The sequence below is a fragment of the Spodoptera frugiperda genome, chromosome 1 (assembly GCF_023101765.2).
Source record: "Spodoptera frugiperda isolate SF20-4 chromosome 1, AGI-APGP_CSIRO_Sfru_2.0, whole genome shotgun sequence".
NCBI classification, from domain to species: domain Eukaryota; kingdom Metazoa; phylum Arthropoda; class Insecta; order Lepidoptera; family Noctuidae; genus Spodoptera; species Spodoptera frugiperda.
In genome coordinates, this window is record NC_064212.1 from 3296458 (window position 1) to 3317421 (window position 20964).

At 35.0% G+C, this 20964-nt stretch overlaps 1 protein-coding gene across 2 annotated transcripts in view; it reads right to left on the reverse strand.

The window, feature by feature from the left end:
• LOC118273532 (homeobox protein aristaless-like) overlaps nt 1-20964 on the reverse strand; it is a 79587-nt gene that overhangs the window by 51021 nt on the left and 7602 nt on the right. Inside the window, exon 1 of one of the 2 annotated variants that reach the window (XM_050707921.1) lies at nt 3082-3243. The exons of the other annotated variant lie outside the window; for it this stretch is intronic. Within the exon in view, the coding sequence (XP_050563878.1) occupies nt 3082-3196 (115 nt within the window). The 5' untranslated portion in view covers nt 3197-3243. Of the gene's footprint in view, nt 1-3081; nt 3244-20964 lie in introns of those variants that run through there. 2 annotated transcript variants of the gene reach the window in all.

The following is a 20964-nucleotide window of genomic DNA, read 5'->3' on the forward strand; positions in this document are numbered from 1 at the left end:
TAAGCAACTTGAGAAAAGGTTAAAAAATATAAAACAACCGAGAAATATATTATTCTTAAAAATCCACAGAATACCATGAAATACAAATTAATAAACACTTCAATTTAAACAAAAAGTAAATCACACACAACAATCAAGTTAAGCACGTAATAAAGCCAAACACAACAACAGAACTTGACCACGCCATTTTTCTATAAAACAAGGCCATCATTATAATCTAACGAGTTAATAAATTAATATATTTGCAACCCAATATGGTGGAAACACAGTATAAACTCCACTGCCAAACACACCTTGTCTGAATAATTTATCTCTTCACTTTGCATTTACTATGTAGATAATGGCTATGAGTGATTTATTGTATTAGCTAAGGTAACATGCAATCTATGTACTGGTGAAACGGAATATGGATTAAATGAAAACTGTTTTATTGGAAGTGAATTTATTGGTGAGGTGGATCGAGGAGAAATTGATGCGGTGTTAGATGCGGAAAGAGTTGAAATGGAGTTAGGATATAATGCAGATCATTTGAATGATTTAGGAGTAAGACATTTGGGGTATGCAGTAGAATACAGTTTTGGGTCAATGCTTTTGCTATGAGGGACAACATAATGGGCCACGGTAACGAAGGATTTGTTCTCAACAGTATTCTGTCGGCAGACAAAATTTTAACAAAGATGTTTTGTAATGAAGAGTTATATTGGAAGTGGTCTGTTTTATTTAGTAACTGCTGTATAAATTGATTACCTTTCTTTATCCCTTTATTACCTGTCAATGTTTAAAATTGAGAGTGAAATAATATTTGATAATGAGAACATATTGTAGGACATGATCAAATTGTAAACTCATGACAATAGTGATCCCATGTGTAAGACACTAATTCTAAAAGGTCTATACTCTAATGCTATTAATGCTAATCGTGTAACAGACGATAAAAAACTTGACAAGACCAAGAATAAAGGAAATCTCATGACAGTACTAATACAACAAAGCAACAGCAAACGTCTAACTGACTACTCTAATCCAAAACAATAACACTCAGTAGAATCATATCAACAATAAAAATCATCAAGAAAATGATAAACAATTTTAAACCAAAGAACTAAGCCATAAGGTCGAAATCAGCTTACTCAAGCTTGATAATGTAAGTCAATATCATCTCTAAGCCTTTTGTCATGAGAAAGAGATACTTCAAGTTTTTCTACCGTTCCCAGATCAACATAAAGCAATTATTGAATGAAAAAATTAATTACATCAAACTCGTTCTTATTACACGTTTCATAGAAATCGGCATCTTTACAGCTTATTGCATGTGACTTCACTTACTCTACTGAGCTAAGTACTGATATGAGTCGAGATAAAATATGATGTGAAGTGGGATTTTGCAGATTCACGACCTTAAATCCCTAACCTCCAAAAGGCCGGCAACGCACTTATAACTCCTCTGGTGTTGCGGGTATTCATAGGCGGCGCTGATTGCTTACTATCAGGTGATCCGTCTGCTTGTTTACCGACCTATACCATACAAAAAAAAACTAACAGCAAAATAATAGTGTGTGATACGTTTAAAAAATAAGCTCAAAATTATTTAACTGGACTTATTTATTTGACTCTTCAATGTGTAGTTTTTGCATTATTCATATTGCACAAAATAATACAGTCTTGTTACCTTTTAACAAGGCTCTAACTTTTACTATTACTTTAATAGTAGAAACATGACAATAGATGGCACCACCTGTTGCATTTTTATTTAACGTTGGAGTAACTCAATATTACTTTAGCTGAACAAGGAAGCTGAAGCGAAAATAATCTGTCTAACGTCTGTGACTAGTTTTGGCAATGTATTAATTCAATTAAGACTTCATAGTGATGATTAAGGTATCTGATATTTATGAGGCATGTCAAATGGACCTAGTTCTACAACAAAGCCTGGGAAAACGAATCAATAACGATAATAAAGCTAGTTTAGATAACACAATACCAGTATATTGGATATTTATGTTAATCCCACTAATCGCGCATTAAATACATATAGATCAGACGGTGATGAATGCTAAATAGACGACAAGGTCGCTTTTAGTCTAATTTTGGGCCTAAAAAACTAAATTTTAAAGTATCTGCTTTATTGAGGTTCTCACGGGACATGTTTGACATTCTTACATATACATATTTATTTGAATAGTTGTTGTATGATTCAGGTGTAGTTTAAATATCATTATTAGATAAGAATTAAAATTATAATAAGTGTGGTAGAAATAGGAAGACAAGATGTTTATAAAAGAATATGTATGTTTTTTCAAAATCAAATGAGAATTCTGACATAAGTTTTGACATATTTGGAACATTACAATAATAAACTGATGTTTAATAGGAAGGGTGAATATGAAGGCGTCAAGGGAACATTTATATTAAGGGCAACTAATGCTATAACAGATAACTAAAATTATAGGGAAGGTAACACAAACTTTATTGTCATAAATGTAGGTGTAAGTATGAAAATAAAACAAATGAAGTCACAATTAGAGAATGCAACTAGAGTACTTTAATATACAGGAGAACTACAACCAGACATAATAGAAGTAGAGATAGACAATTATAAGGTTACAAGGATTAAAATAGCTATCACATAAAATATAGCTAAACTTGCACTAAACTGTCATAAAGTCATAGAAATTCAAATGTAATTTGTTACTAGAGAAGTTTAGGAAACATTTTGTGACTAAAACATTTCCCGTCGGCAAACAGAAAACATAAATAAAGCAAGCAAAACGAGGAAGCAACATCAACATACATAATTTTCGTAATAATTAGACAATAATTACTCAGTCTAATAAAACTAACCTTAATTATAATCAATTCGACGAAATTAATTAAAATAAAATGTGCCTTGCAAATATAATAACGCAATAAAACACAATTAATATAAATTAATCGATTTTCACGTGGGCCGTTTGACAACCAACTAGATTAATTGCATTACAGTAATAGCTAATTAAAACGAAAAGATAAATAAATCTGCTCAATAAGAGAGAATCCTTGAAATATGTTAAATGAAATCTATAACATACTGTTTGCACTCACGATTGATCGACGGCCGATACTCTCTCTCTTCTTGCAACACTAAATCTAATAAAGTTAAACACTCAATTTCAAATATGACCGAGTAATTAAAGAACAAGCAATTAAATGAAAACATCAATTAATTAGAAGGGGAGAGGCGAGCGGGCGCGAGGCTGCGGCACTCACAACTGGTTTGAAGAAACGAACGCAGCATGCCTCATCCATAATTCAAATAAAACATGGGGCCCAAACTCCGCCCCTGCGGTACGCCGGCCAATAGCTTACACATCGAGCACACTCCACAACTCCGCCTGCTATAAACTTATTTCCCCACCTTTCCTATTTTAAATTAGCCCTATTCGATTTCGCCAATAAATTAATGCGTGCCGATAATATCATCCCGCCGCGGCCGACGGTATCCAACGTCGCAGATGTAATTGCTGGTGGGTGCCGATTGATTATTTGCAATATTCAATTAATAACAAACGTGATTCCAACAATCACGACCCAAGCCGGTCTTTCGACTATAACAAGAGTAATTTTTAATGTCTTAATTGACAAATTGAATTTCTGAGAAGATAGAAAGCAATTACAACGTTCGATTGATTTTTTTTAAAAGGGTAATCAATTTCAAATCGTTACCGCTACTGGTAAAAAATACTCGACGTGGATCGGTAGCAACAGTAATTTGGGTTCGGACTTACTTAGTTACTATTATACAAATGAATTCGGCGATTTGTTTTGACGTATCGAACAGGAAATTCTTGGTTACTAAGCGTTATTGCTTTATCAGTATCAATATTTTACAAAGGTGAGTTGACGCGAAGATAAAAATGGGATTCTGGCCTCGGCTCCGGGTTCATTGGCGGGCCAGTCACGAGCTCGACCACTTTATGCACATTAACTAATTTATTTTCGGAGATTTTGCTTGACGACTGACGTTCGACTTAGTCCTTGTTGATAAGAAAATTGAAATGGTTAAAAGGATTTTGATGCCTCGACTGGATAATTATTCATCGTCGATTGTTTGCCTTACACAATGTGTTCGCATTAAGCTCGTCGTAAGTACGAAAAGGATTAAGCGATCGCTTCATTCCGTTCCTGCATTCATACCGTCTTACACATGCAATTGTTAACCGAGGCTTTCGTTATGAATTGCTGTTTCAATTTCGAGTAAAATATTTGAAAGGTGGTATTAAGGACAATGACAAATAATGAATCCTTTATCATTATGTTTCATTGTCATTGCGGACAACAAAAGAGTTGCAGTAGGCAATTACTCGCTTACGTAAAGGTTTTTCTTTGTTGGTTCCACTAATTCATTTTCGAGTGAGCATCGTTTTTTGCTTTTAGCATTGTTTGTTGGTACAATTTGTCAGTTTGTTGTCCTTTTGAGGTGGAGCCGATAGACGATGGAAAAAAATGTGTCCCTTTTCGGAAGTCGCTAATGATAAGGCGCCAGAAGCTTTGTTGTTTTTTTACGTCTGTGGTGTGAATTAGAGCTATGATTGCTTCTTATTTAGTACCTATTAATGTTCGGTCCATTTTGATCCTTATGCGAATGAGGATGTTCAGATTTTTGGGTTTATTGATCGCACACGTATCTTGGTCTATAGTTTGCGGTTTCTAAGTTGATGACACGTGGCGGCGAGTCAACACAGAGTCGGCATCGCCATTTAATAACAGACCAAAGCCCTCGGTCGGTGTGGTCCGGAAGTTGAGATTGTCATCATGAGACATTTCGGGAACATTTTTATTATCTTCTTCCGGAGATTCGGTTTCTATTACTGATATTAATGTCACCGGCATACAATATAATGTGGTTTTGATTATTTACAATGACATTTCGAAACCATGCAAATTGTGCATTAGCGTTACAAAAATTCGTGTTAGAGGTAACTATTTTCTCAATTGGATAATTCACTGCATTTGTATGAAATGAAATTTAAAGAGTTATCTACCAAAGAAATCCGAATAATATGTAGGTGTTCTGTTAAACAAAGGCTTAATCGCTTTCATAACATAATTACAAGAGTATTAAAGCTGCACAATCACCAACCAACATCTAGAATCAAAGGGTCGGTTATAATTAAGATAATTATAGAAACAGATTCAATTTCACTGTATAATTGAAGTTTTTAATGTACACGTAACGATACAAGTGTAAACAGAATATTAAAGGGAAGGCTATCGGCCGGAATTAGTCTGAAACGATTACACAGATACAGATCTCCTGCCTTATAATTGTTATTTTTACTGTCGTTAACGCGCGCCACGTAGTAAATTTAGACACGAAATGCCACCTCATTTACTTCGAACCCCTCAATGTCATTTACGAACATGATAATTTCATTTTCCAAATTACATTATAGATGTTTATCTTTAACAACGACGGTAATAACGTTACAATGTTTGACAGTGCGACCGTTACAACGGCTGGTACGGAGGTGATGTTGCGAGGAGATGAAAAACAAACAAGTGGTTATTCAGTAAAGCGTTACTAAATGTGGTCCAATAAAGCTTGTATAATGCTGTAATGCTGGCCGGGGCGGGCGCGCGGCGTGCCGACACAGCGGCGCAGGCGCACGCTCGCCCGCGCCCTCCTCCTGCTCCGCGGTCTCGCTACCGTTCCGCTAAACAAACTTCACGCAGAGACGCCAAATCGATTCTCCACGTTCGCATCTCCGCCGCATCGCTCGCCTAATAATACTAAATCACTTTTTTATCACCACTGGGATATTGTTAACGGATCGACTATGAAATTATAGCAGCAATCGACGTCTCATTGTTTCCGCTTCTCCCAGAGGACCCAGACGGTCGAGAAAATCTGTTAACTCATAGACGCATTATTTCCAAATTGGTTCTGCATTGTTTCTGATGAACATCTTTGTCCGCCAAATTGGCGTGGCTGAGACCGTTGACGAGGTTACAGCATGTGTTCTGGTGGTTTGCTGAAATTAAATTTTTAGTATAATGAGGTGAGGTTTAGTGGAACTAAATGGGATCATCAGTGAATCTCTCATGTCAGGTGACGTGATGTGGGTGTTCCGGTATACTGGAGAAATGTAAAGTCACCTAATGATCGTAAATTGAGAACGTTACAAGTGATTACAAAGTTTATCGAACTCTACTTTAATCAACTATTACTGAAAGAACGGAAAAACGGAGGTATATAAAAAACAAAGATGGCGGTTTGTGGGCAATTTGAATGGCCGTCCATTGAGCGGAGTGAAATGGAGCGGCGCACGAGCAGCGGCCGCGGTGACACGAGCCACGTACCAGACAGAGATTCGCAACATTTTTTACTCGATTAAACATTATGTAGAGCGCGATTTACTTTAAAGGAAATATTTGATTCGGTCTAACTTTAACGAATCGGATGAAATAACGATTTATTTCAAAAATCTTAGAATTCAACAATAGAATATGTACGAATGATTTATTTCATGACTATTAAAGGAAATATAGAAAATTTACTTGGAATTGGAATTCAGAAAAAAATTAAACACACCATTTACTTCAGTTAATGGAGAACGTGTCATCTTGAAACCCATTACCGATTCATTTCTCATATAAAATGTTGAGGCTCGCTGCCTACAATCACAAATGACTAGCAATACAAACACACTTTGCATTGAAAGCAGAAAAAGAAATCATTTGAGGTTTGTTATGCGCGTACGCACTAGATAGGCACAGTTTTTGTCGCGCATGCGCCGGATGCGGTTCAAGTAAGGCTAAGAAGTGTACCCGTAATGTGTATATAATTTCAAGTTAATTGTTTGCTAAATAACTTTATAATATATGTCATTATAATTGTATCAACATTAGCATGAGCAAAGCATTCATATTTTGATGACGTCATTTGAGAAAAGACTGTGATCTTAATGGAGTGGGGTTGTGATCACAGAATCATAATCGTGGATCTCTGTTTAAGTAGTAATCATTATGGTAGGTGTTTGATTCAAAAGAGATCTGGGTTCTGAATAATTTCTGCAACGGTTATTATGTCTATAACGGTTAACCGTTTTTAAACAAAGAAGGACGTTGCACGTTCGTTTTAATAGGCCTTATTAGTCCCATATAATATGGAATAAGCTATTACGTAATACTAGCTTATTTTTAAAAGAAATATAATATAAAATAGCTAATATATATAATTACATCAGAATTATTAAAATAGTAATAAAAATAACAGCTTTCATACTCATAATCATAATCATAACCTATGCAATAATTAATTTAATAATTCCATTCACACGTCAAATAATGAAATATTAATATTAAATGTAAAACAAAAGAAGGTAACGATTGGACTTGTAATGAAAATGATTATCGCAATAATAAAACAATAATTAACAAGAAAAAAATAGAGGTTTATTATTAATAGTAATAAATATATTCATGCAATAATAATAAGTATGAAATAATATTAACCCACGCGTGCAGTAAATGTCGGAATGGAATAACTTAATAATGCCAGTAATATTTATAGTTATTAGTTAAAGTGCTACAAGGGGAAAACATAAAATTTCTGCCGGTGGGTCCTCATAAGAATATCTTGTGTAATATTCGATAGAAGCCATAAAAGATAGTACTCTTAGAGACTCCTGTAGGCAGAGCCGTACTATCCCTATGTCACACAAGTGCCTAGGGCGCTAGGTTGCAGAGGGGCGCCACACGTGTTCAACTGCCAATAGAGTAGTAAAGCGGGCAAAAAAATTGAGGACGCCTACATTATGCTTGCCTTTCTATTTTTTTTTTGATTCAGGAAAATCATCCAATGACTTCTCCCGCTTTGGGTAAAGCGGAGAGTATCAGACTCTTACTGACTAAAAACCACCCTGTTCCTTTTCCTGCTTTGAGCCGGAGCCCCGGTAACCTTTTACGTTGTCCGCAGCTCCGGATGATATGCTTGCCTAGGGCGCCTTCTAAGTTTAATCCGCCTCTGTCTGGTATGTTTATGTAGGTAAGAGTGAGACTACTGAAGATATTACAAATCCTGTAAGTAGGTGGACTTTTGCTACACCAATTGTCGTGTTTCTTTATATTAGAATGCAAAAACTACAATAAAAAAGATAGGTACACAGCATGCTATATGGACTGCTTCGTAGCTTTAAATCATTGGGTGGGTCAGAAAAGTGATTTTGGGATATTTCGGTTTCTTAAATTTCGAAATAAATTTATTACGGTCCACACATTCTACAAGTAGAATACGAGTAGGCCCGGTTATTGGGAAATATGTACTTGCACCTTTGTTTTTTGAAAGAGGAAAATCATCCAATGGCTTCTCTCGCCTTGGTTATAGATTAATACTCCTGTTCTCGAGCCGGAGCCCCGGTAACCCGCTAGGTATCCCCAATTCCGGGTCAAACTTGCACCCTGAATAGAACTCTTGACAAAACTGATAGATTTTCCTCCTATAATTATTGTCTTTAATTATTATTATTGTTCGTTTTTTTCCACATATTTACCGTGGTATTTCAATCTGGTAGCGCTGGTCACGGTCACACGGAGACTTTCGTTTTACATGACTGCACAAAAGGGTGTAATATTCTTACTTTCTTTACAAATCGTCCCCTCAAAGGATGACAACTAAATCCTTTCATAAAAAATGGCAAAGTCCAATCTACATTAGGAATACTTTGCATGTCTTAATCTATATCTTCTTTAGATGTTTATCTAGCCTAGCTTCTTTAATCTCGTAATCTCCTCTTTGAAGTCTTTAGTATAATACTTAATACGGTTTTGCGTTTGAAGCAATTTGGATTTGGGCAAGGTACATGTAGGACTAAAACCTATGTTAGGTAAACCGACTAAGCAGCTTACTTAAAGGCGCCGATGGTGACTACCAGGGTAGTTTTAGTTAGATAAAATAAAATCTCACTCTTTCTATCCAAAAAACCTAGGTGTTTTTTTAAGATTCCCGCCGTCGTGTCGCCGTTACCGATAAGGTAGGAAAAGGAATTTTTCATGCTAAATTATAAAGCTGCAGCTAATACCAGTAGCAGAATACATCGAATTAGGTAGTAGATACCATCAGTTTAGTCCTCTATAAACAACATGTTCACATTTCAACTAAAATGTCATCATAATAAACTTCTAACCAAACAATCGTTTAGCTTCATGCTTCCCTTTTCACAAGTAGAAATTTTCTTGTACACAGCCATGTAACATGTCTATAAATATTAAATTGTTATTGCTGTAGCGCTCGTTCCATCCGTGTTTAACCACCATTAGCAGAGACATAATATAATCCTAGCGGTCAACGAGTAATGACTTATTTTGTGAGTCCTTCATCAAATGAGGTTGTTACGTGTTCACGAAATAGTTCAGTAGGTATGTAAGTAGGTACTGGCCATTAGGTATGAACGTTTTCGTTTTGTTCTATTTTCGAAATGTATTTTTTTTTATTGTGGCGCCATTTTAGTGTATTTTTTTTATAAAGTTCTATTTTTTTTGTTCTTTATTTAGCAGTTGGTTTTACTTACGGTTCCTTGACCAAAGGCCTCTTCTCGCACGAAGAAGGTTTGAGCATTAATCACCACGCTTGCTCAATGTGTGTTGGCGATTTCAAAATTATAATTAGAAATTAGGTTTAGGTTAGGTTAGGTTTAATGGTTCATAATTACATTCATAATTATTATTTTGAATTACTTTATGACACAAGTAGTTTTGTTCACATAACGTCGGTTTTTATCACGTCACCCGATTTGTTTCGACATGGACTAACTTATTGTATTGCAATAAAAAATAAACAATTTCTAAACTACCAATTTCCATACGAATCGATCTGATAGTAAAACCTTTACAAGCGATATAATTATGGTAGAAATATAGCAATTATTAGTTGCTTAACCCGTGTGTGTAAATTATTACCTTGCTTAATTTATAGCTGATCACTTTTCTAACATTTATTGACATTAATTGCAAACAGCTTGTGCCAGTATGAAGTTAAATAGGTGATAGCATCTAAGTTGATTTATATTCTAGAAATTATATTAGAGAATAATAAAATTAATATATGTACTTAAATAGATAATTTTATATACATATTTCAGTGGTTAAATATTAAAGAGCTCTCTAAATTTACTTTAGGGTTTAAATCAAACTTTTATCCCCTTCCCTCTATTTAAACCCGACTTTATAAAAGAAAAATATACTAAGTTAGTATAAAATTCATTTCGTCTTACACTAGTTTCCACTCAAGATACTTAATTAAATTAAACGAAAAAGTAAAAATCATAAAAATATTCAATTTTTGATGTTTTTTTTTACAAGAAATGCTCATCTCACATCAAATACCTACCAGACTATCACAACGCAATCGCAATAATAAGATACTAAAATCCATACATTCAGAACGCCCAACCAATCAGGAACGCCTAACCAAAATGCCTAATCTCCAAACTATTTTTATAGCCCCAATAAAGTGATATTACGAAAGCCAATAGGCAATAACAAACTTTCAAACAATAGTAACTCATGGTTGTGCATTATTAAGCAATTTTGGGGCCCATTAATCCAATAACAGGGGTAATAATAATGTTTGATAAGCATGTAATTAGACTATCTTTGATCGATGTTATGATAACTCGGATTGGATTGGTTTCTGATCGAATATAATGTGATTATTTGTATTGTTTCGACAGCGGTTTATAGGTCCATTTTCGCAATGATCGTGTGAAGAGTGTCTTGTTTTAAAATTGGATTTATGACTTGTATTATGATTGGTGTTTGTTTTAGATAGAGGTTATTGTTAAAATAATGGAGGTAAATGGGTTTGTTATTATCAATGAAACTTCTTGCGTTGTATGTCTGTACATGATTAAGCAATCGACTTTGATGTTGATTGGTCAATTTATGTAGGTACACCATGACATTAATGTCTATTTCTGAATGATAGTGGTTGAAACTTAGCATCCAATAATCATAGATTTTTTTAAGGGGAAAATCATCCAATGACTTCTTCCGCCTTGGGCGAGGCGAGATGGAGTTTCAGACTCTTACTGACTAAAAACCACCCCATTCCTACTCCTGCTTTTCGAGCTAGAGCCCCGGTAAACCCGCTAGGTAGTCCGCAGCTCCGTAATAATCATAGATACGTTTAGTGCCAATTTTAAATATTAAGACTACTATTTTCAATAACATTGCAAGAAAGAACTGTTTCAATAAAGGGTACGACAACATTTTAAAACGGTATAGTAAAAAAAGTATCCGAAAGCCAGCCTGATCATTAACCAAACTTGAACCATTTTATTTCAACTTAAGCTCCTGATTTCGTTCTCCAAGTTTGACAGAACCATGTAATCACATGTAACTTAGTAATTTGATCACACAGGAGCATAATCGTTTATTGTTACGTTAAGCAGAAACTAATGTGGTTTTAATACTTGTGTAACTTCAGTATACTGCAATTTGGTTGGCGAAAAAAAACCATTTTGGTTCGTAACCAAAGCATGGGGTTTTAATGGGTTACTAATTATTTGACGCCATTTTTGGAAGGGTTAAATAAAGTCGTTCCTTTGTGTTTGTGCTCGTTTCTATTTATGGAGTTCTTTGTTTAGTTAGTTATGGTAGTGAAATATGTTCAAAATTCAATCTTTTCATTAGTTTTAGCATTGAAATTGTATCAAAATCTATTAGGTATTGCACAAGCAGATTTTAATGCATAAAGTAACATCATTTTAAATGAGAACATAGTTATATATCGTACTGCCGCACTCAGAGACGTTTAATGATTACTTAAACTATTCCTTAGTAACGATTATGTATTTAAAACAATTGCTAAGGACTGGATTAAGTAACTATTAAAATGACTCTAAATATGGCGGTTAACCAATTAATCAAATCAAAAGCTTAAACGATGATCGCCATGATGCCACAACAGACATCTGTTTTATACTCTTTCACCCAACTCGTTAAGAAAACATACGTGACACTATGCTAGACGATGAATAAGACAAGCTTGCACCAGCAGCTACATCAACTCAGCCATATGTCAAAATAGACCATACTATATGAAAAAAAAACAAAATCGAATGTATTCTCGATATCCCAACTTAATAGTGATGTAACGACACAAAAGCATGTAATTTGACGGCCATGCGTTTAGTGAGGTGCTACAAATTGATTCTTATTGTGGGTTCCGTATATGAATTAGGAAAGGGTTGAAAGTTCTTAGGGTCGTTCTTGTGATTATGCTTATTATGTTTTTTCGGGTGGTCTGCCAAATGGCTAGTCATGGTATATTAGGCTGATTCGTTGGTCGAGTGGTTGAGTTTATAGAAATGTGTAGTTACAGCATATGGTTTCATAGTAAGTTTTATTAGGGTCAATTGTTTTTACTTCTACTCGTGTTAGTAGTAGTTAATATAGTTGTATGATTTTCAGAATCTCTTTATGTTTATTCTTTTATTCAGGACGTAAAAATAGATTAGTATATGAGTAAAAAGTTTTGGAAGAGAGGAGAACAACATCGTCAACCGATAACCTCTTTCCACTGATAAAAATCAAGTAAAATAAACTTCTGCTTATGGTATAAAGAAGATCAAGATCAACCATGCAATGTAAATCCCAGAGGAAACAATTACACAACTAGTTAACACTGATGAGAATAACAATAAAAACCTAATTACGTACAGTAAACAATCAAAACAAATGCGACGTTATTAACTCGACAATTCTATTTAATTACAAACACAAGCTCATTATGTGCACTCTTGACACTAATATTAATTCAAAATGCGACGGAAATGTGTCCTAGAAGTACAATAATAATCGGTAGTAACTGATTGTAATCAGAGGCAGTGTGACAATTGTGAAGGCAATGTTCATATTCCCTGTAACTGCGTGCAAGTCTGTACCAAATCGCATTTTAATTAGTCAGATAAGACCCGCCATTAGCTAGCAAATTACCCGAGGAACTGTTTGTTTTATTTTATTTCTTCTCCTTATCTGTTAATGTTGCATCTTGTAGTTTTAAATTACCGGAAAACGCGCGGTCGTAGTGCTGGCGATTTTGTTAAATGAAGCGGTTTGATTTGCTTTAGTTTAAGTGTGAAATGTTTTCTTGATTGTTTTCCTTTATGTTTGTTTTTTTTTATTAAATTCTCATGGATTATTTGATTTGAAATGATGATACGGAAATCTATGTAGATAATAGAATCTATTAGATGAAGTATTGAAATATTTTGACGGAGACTTGGTAGCGCTCTCTGATAAACCCGAATGCTTAATATGACGATTTCCAACTCACAATGCGTAAAGTATATGGTTTGCCATAAACAGATATTCTCTTCTTCATTGTCCATTAGTGAACTATCATCAAGTGATGATAATGATGTCGACTGAAAATTTTGCATAGTTTTTTTAAGGGTGATGAATTGCTCAATGACTTCTCCCGCTTTGGGTGAGGCGAGATGGAATGTCAGACCCTTACTGACTAAAAACCACCCCGTTTCTACTCCTGTTTTTCGAGCCGGAGCCTCGGTTACCCGCTAGGCAGTCCGCAGCTCCGGGCAGATTTTGTATACCTACCTACTTTTTATGTTTACATTGATACATTCAATTAATTATTTAGATACTTCGTATATTAGAGCATCAGGAAAATGAGTAAAGTCAACTAACCTAATCCATTTATAGAAACAATAAGTACACTTGAACCAATTCTGTTTTCCAATGTGTAATATTGTAATTTCCAGTTATTATGATAACATCGACGTTTCTGTATAAATTACATTTGTTTTCTATTTCCAATGACAAAGGAAATGTCATTAATATAATGTAATTTTGTTAAGTAATGATAAAAATAGACGCCTAAATACATGTCAACAAGTCAAATCACCTCTTCAGTGACCCTCTTTCCAATTTTAGTAAACGAGGTAGGTAATACAAGTGATACTTTCCAATTTCATGACGCTTTTGGTAATGCGAATTTTATTTTTGGGGTGTCTAATAGAATATTACCGAGAAATTAATGCAGTACCTAAAAGGAAAACAATGCTATATATCTACTCAATTCTATGTATGTACTTTGTTAATAGAATTCAAAACTATGTTTAGGTACCTATTCACCTATATTTAATTGACAATTCCTTTCCAAGGCAAGCGGTATTGTGTCACCGACAATTTTCATAAATGAACAAGGAAAATTATATTTAACGGAAAACCTAAATTGGTATATTTTAGAATTTGTATGAGCTAATTATAACGTCCACGTTCAGTAACTAAGTTACATAATATAGAAGTTTAAAAGTGTCAGGTTTCACAGACAAAGAGAGAGAGAGAGAGAAATATTAGAGACCGATGCTGCCCGGTCTTTTTTAAACCCCCTTTTTTAAGGTGGTAAATCATCAAAGGACTTACCTCGCCTCAGGCAAGAAGGAGTATCAGACTCTTACTGACTAAAAGCACCCTGTTCCTACTCCTGCTTTTCAAGCTAGTTGGTAAAAACGCCCATCAGTCATTCTATTATATCCCTCTTAGGATCAGGATAATATCCGGAGCTGCGGGCTACCTAGCGGGCTTACCGGGGCTCCGGCTCGAGTAGGAACGGGGTGGTTTTTAGTCAGTAAGAGTCTGACACTCTCTCTCGCCTCGCCCTGGCGAGAGAAGTCATTGGATGATTTTCCCCCCTCAAAAAAAAGGATCAGGATAATGATCAGCATTCATTATACGCTATCCTGACTCTCCCGCTAGCAGTGCGACCACAAACCAAAATGGCGCACGCAGTCATCAGATGCATTCATTTTACAATATTTTATACACATTCTATTGCGTTTGTGTGTACATTTTTTACATCATTTAATTTCCTGTGAGCTGCAGATTGTTCTGATGTGCTTGTAATGTGATTTCATTTATTTAGTTACGTGAGATCTTATGTTTTTCCTATAGAATCAGTGTCTAGCTAATGCCATTTTGTTTTTTCTTGTGTTAATTGTTTTTCTCTGTTAAACGTCATCTGCGGTGATGGTTATTAGACTTCTAAGTAAGATGGGTTCTGATGAGCGTGCTGCCACCTTTTTATAGGTTGTCAGTTGCAATCAAGGGTTTCCTGTGTGAGAATTAGTAGTTCCTTTAACAAAAGTCTGCGTTTAGCCATCAACTCGGTTTCTGCCAGAAAGTCTATTATAATGTATGTATGTCTATCTATAAACCGAACCTTCATACCTACCTCATAATTTGGTGCTGAGTAAATAACTAGTAAACCAACAAAGCCTTCTAAGGCTCCATTATAACTCAGAGTCCCACAAACATACCATAAATCTTCGGACAGAACTGCACGAGATCGTTTAGCCTTTGATGGGCACCTTCATAGCAGGGTACTTTATTTTATGAAGCAAACATACTTCAACTCCTGACCACTATCCCTTATCACCAGGCTAGTACGGGAGTCCTTCCATCAACCATTGTAATGGTCAGGCGACATTATTTTTACGGCCTTCATAAGTGATCCTTTTTTTATTTTATTTAGTGCAAGGGACCGCGCGTGCGCCTCAAATGGGACCCCGTGATAACTCTCACTTTTAAATCCACGTCACCGTGTAAAATCCCTTTTCTAAACATACGATTTTCACTCTTATTGTGCTACGTTTAGGGTTTATTATGTCTTTGCTGGTCTCCAGTACTTTAAATTCCAGAAACATAAGTCATTTGTTTAGTTATCAGCACTTTATTTAGAGTCGAGATTTTCTGTATATCAAAATGTTCGTTTTTCAATTCCGTGCGCGTGCTTCGGATTTTTGGAATGTTTTCGTTTTAGTTGTAAATTATTTTGGTGATAGTAGTTTAAGGAGCTGTGTTTTTTGATTATTGAGTTTTATTTAGTTTGTCCTGTTTGTTTGTTTGGATTAAATTTAGTCATTGAAATTTGACACACCCTTGTACATCCTTCTAATTTGAATGAGCATACAGTATTAAATTTTTTTTTTTCGATATTTGTCGAATGTGTTTGTGTTTTTAAAGTTAGTTTGAGAGTGGTGGTATTTTATACGAGTATTGGCTTTCAGATGGGGTCCAGTAGAACTGATACCCGACTCGGAGCTACAAACTATTTAGCGGGTTACCGGGTCTCCAACTTTAAAAGCAGGAGTAGGAACAGGGTAGTTTTATTCACTTAGAGTCTGACACTCCTTCTCGGCTCATCCTAGGCGGGAGAAGTCATTGGTTGATTTATGAAAAGTTACTCATTTTTATTATTGAATTAAACATGTTTGAACATGTTTTTTCATGGAGTGTTTAGTAAGATTAACTGCAATATTATTGATTAGAATTTGAGGATGTTATTTACTTGGATTATTGGATTTCGCTTCGTTATTTATTCATAGCACTTCTGTCATCTAAATTAAAGTTTCCATCGGAAATGTTAGCAAAATATTCTCATGTTCGATTGCCGCAAGTATCAAGAAAAGTATTGATTTCATTTAAAACTTGATGTTGGTGTAAATTCTATGTGTAAAGTAATAAATTTGTCTGTCTGTCTATCTTACTGATTACTGAATTTGTTTCTTTATGTTTTTTAATGGGACAAGCCCACCACAACCTCCCTTACCGCTGCAACTCCTGTAAGCCAGGATCTACAGTAGATACAACCATGAAAATACCGGAACATTGAAGTCCGACGAGTCCAAGGAAATGAGTGACTGTCTTGGATCCCGCAAAGAAATAAATCAGAAGATATTGTTAGAGGAGAAGAAGAAGTAAACTATAGTTTCCACTTCTCTCGGTGAATTGTATGTGTTTGTTTAACACCCAATCACGTCAAAACAGCTGAAGGGATCAAGGTGAAATTTGGAACAGAAGTAAATAATGGTTTGGAATAACACATGGACTGCTTTTTATTCCACGTAAACGCAGGCGAAGCCGCAGACAGAAACTAGTTTCTATTATATTTATAGAGAGGGAATAGGCCAAGCTTTTTGAAGCGAAAAGTTCGTTGCGTTGAATATAATTATAGTACCCATTATACTTCCTTAGAAAGATGCCTATTTATTCATAATACGAGTAATTACAATATTCTCAAATACACCTTTACACGATAACTTCATTTATAATTAGTTTTTTTATAAACTCAGATACACGCTTTCAAAATCATGTAATTTTACTATCCAGTTGGTTGGATACCCTTTCCTTAGCGTGTGTTTAGGAAATAGGGGTCTAATTATATTGGATAATTTAGTTGCTTGTGTAATAGGCTATATATTTTTTAATGTCTGGCTTCCCATGCACAAGGGTGCAGGTTCGAAACCTATCAACTTTAGACACCACTTACAAACGGTGAAGGAAAACATCGTGAGGAAACCTGGGCTTATTATTTCTACTTATTATAAGTTAGATAACGGCAACCCGCAATGAGCAATCGTGGTGATGAAACCTTCTCCATGCGACCAAAGGCCTTTGGTCAGCAGTGGCCACTTATAGACTGTTAATGTGATGTGTATTTTTTTTTTATTGTAATATAAATAGAGAATGAAGCTGTTTTAAATAGGTGAAGGTATATAGGTATGATATTATAAGTTTATTACCTACATATTATTATTTTTTCCAACGTATTTAATTTTTATGTTCGTAATTATAACATATACGGGTGGTTATAAAGTGTCAAATTGATTACTTACTCATCTAATTATATAGGTTATTTATTTTTTTCAATTGAAGGTATGATGGTAGCAGTGAGGTAAGGTGTTAGGAAACTGCAATTATTATTTATTACCTGCATTTGAATAGTTACAACTGTTTTATTTTTTCGTTATATGATTTATAGGTACTAGTTGATGCCCGCTGCGTCGCTCGCGTGGATTACCAATAAGTAAAAGTTGCCTAAGTTACTCCTTAAAAATTGTGGATATTTTATTGTGGATCACACAAAGACTTGCTCCGTGCGGGAATCGAACCAGCTACACGTTGCACGGCAGCCAGTTCCCCAGCTAACGCGCCAAACGTGCAGTCAGCCATTCATCACTAAGCTTAATTTCCAAAAGCTTTACCTAACCCAAGCATCAAACCTAAAGCTCCTATCTAGATAACCCAACTACAAACCACTGAACTATAAACAAAAAGCCAGCTATCTATTTATAACTTCATACCAAAACATTATTAAATGACGGAACTAAAAAGCCCATGTTCCAAGTACAAGCAAAATACTCATTAATTGATTGCGCAGGCGCACCTGCTAGCCGTGTATGTAAGAACTAAGAATGTAGACGGCAGCTTATCAACGTACCCTTTATTGGTAATTTTTTTAACTCAATTGAGACTTTATTTTGTTTGGTTATAAAGTGTAAATTTGAGTGAAGAGTTTTGATGTTTCGGTATAACTTATTGTGATGGTGTTTGTAATATCGAGGCATGTTTGTTCTTTTACTACATAGGTACTTATTATTAAAAAACTAGCATACTTCTTGTGACTTAATCCACAAGAACTTCGTGGTCTCGTGATAGAGTTAGACATGCATTGAGATACAGTGTAAACTTGGTTAAGTGGGACCTAAATTAATGAGAAACTTCCACAACTGGAAATTATACTGAGGTCTCAACACTGGATAACTGAGAAACCTCCACAAATGGAACTCATACTCCCAACACATTGGTATTTTTAAGTTTCCAAATGATAAAAGGCTTTTTTAAATCGGCCCAGTAGTTCCAGCGCCCGTTCAATACATACAAATGAAAATCAGTTTTAGCGTGGGTGCATAAAGTGCTTCCAACTGAGTACTATGTAGGTATACTGTCATTATCATAAAGCTATTGAGTTAAAAGTAAGCCTTTCAAAAAGGCTTTGAACAAAAACTTCTCAGTTTAGTAAACAATAAGTGCTCTATTTGTAGGCAAAATAATAACTCATTTAGGTGATCATGGATCATTAGTCATACAGACACGTGTCTCATAGAGCCGCCTGTGAGATGCCAATGGTAAAAAAGTAACTATTTCACATTAATTAGTAGATAAATGAAGATATTCAGATGGTTTGAAAAGGCAGACTTGGTTGGTATCTTCACTCAACTTCGTTACATCTTACAGCAGAGTAAGATTTTTGGTAAAGATAAATAATCGCTTTAAGAAATCATTTCTGACATTTTGAAGTGAAAAACGAAATGTGTAACTAGAAAGATGGGGAAAATAATACCTCAACAATATGGAATATTATGAATTATTATATTTTTTATGAAATAAGCCGCAAACGTGCAAAGCGATCACTTGATGGTAACCAATCGGCGCCGCCTATGGACACCCGAACACCAGAAGAGCGTTACAAATGCGTTGTCTGTCTTTTGGGGATTGGTGATTATAATTAATAATTACTTTTCCATAATTTTTGGCATTTTTTTTGACACATTTTTGGACTCCAAGGATGAAATACCGTGACAATTAGCTGTACCGCTTCGTAAATATGTAGTTGAGTATAAAACAAGAAATGGTGAACAAATTCAAACCTAACGACTACAAATAAATACGCATCTCACATACATCTGATCAATCGATCCCCTCGATGCCAATTAGACACGATCCTCGGTACATCAAAGTGAGTAATGAGTCCTAATTGCATCGATATTAATGCTTTTAAACGTACACATGGTGGCACATCGAGCTACACAAAACCAGTTTATCTTGGTCACGCTTTGTATGCCATTTCCGCACATTCAAAGGTCTGTTTATACTGGTTCTGTATAGGTTGATGTGTAATTGAGTGTACGAAATAAACAGTCGCCCACAATGCAAGGTATTTAATATTCAGCGAACGAACCGAATTACCGATATCATGAATACCTATACTGCAAAAAATGTTGTACAAGAAAAACTAGTTTTGTTGAACATCTGCGGTTTGTGATCTATTGTCTTGGGGGTTATTAAAAGTAAAATGGCGGTTTTACTGTTTGTTGTGGTTGAGGTAAAAAGCGTGCTAATTGCACGAAAGTTTCTCTTTTTGGAGTTTAAAATCCACTCTTTGTCTTTCGTTTTGGGAAGTATTTAACCAACGATATTAAGTTCTTTGACACACATGAAATGGACATCTAGTCCCAAATTCAATATGATTTACATTTATTAAAAAAATTGAGAAAAAGCTCTGTTTCGAGTCAGATGGGGACTCTTAATCGTAAGCAGCGTGCGCAGACGCGGTAATGTCGCGCAGCCTATTCATTTCAAATTAATTTACGTGAGTAAACCGTGATTTTTAGTTAATTTTGCATGTCTTAAGATAGTTCTTATTTAGATTTTTTAACCTTCCTATACCCTTAAACACTTTCCTGGTGTTACAGTAAAGTAAGTACGAAATGTCTAATCTATTTCATCCCTCCAACAAATCAAAGTCCTCAACTCTTTACGTAAGCTGCTCATTTCAACAACATTACAAAAACAACATCACACGACGTTATTGATACGATCTTAATCATTTGTTGTATTCATTCGTGACAATGTCCTTACAGACTTAACAACTAAAGAGTTCTGTCACGATTGACAAGCTCCATTTGATAAGTACAAGGCGCCATTTTGAATTCTGTTAGGACAGTTTCTTTGGATACTTTTATGCCCGAATACTCAAACGCTACTCAATTTTAAGACGCGCTCAAATGTAGTACTGTCACTATCAATCTTTATATATATAATTCTTCTGTAAGTGTGTATGTCACTGAACTTCTCTTAAACGACTGGACCGATTTTGATGATTTTTTTTGTGTGTGTTCAAGGGGATCTGAGAATGGTTTAGATTCACAATTTTGTCCGCTGGACAATGTTTTTTTATTTAATTTTTAATTTATTAGTAGTTGTTGATTTTGGAATGTTTTACATTGGATCTGACAGACGGCGCTACCATCGCAGTGTCAAATATTAATGACGTTAGATATTGTCATAACATTTGAATAATAATTTTCATCAAAATGGTCCAGAATGTTTTAGCTTATTAAA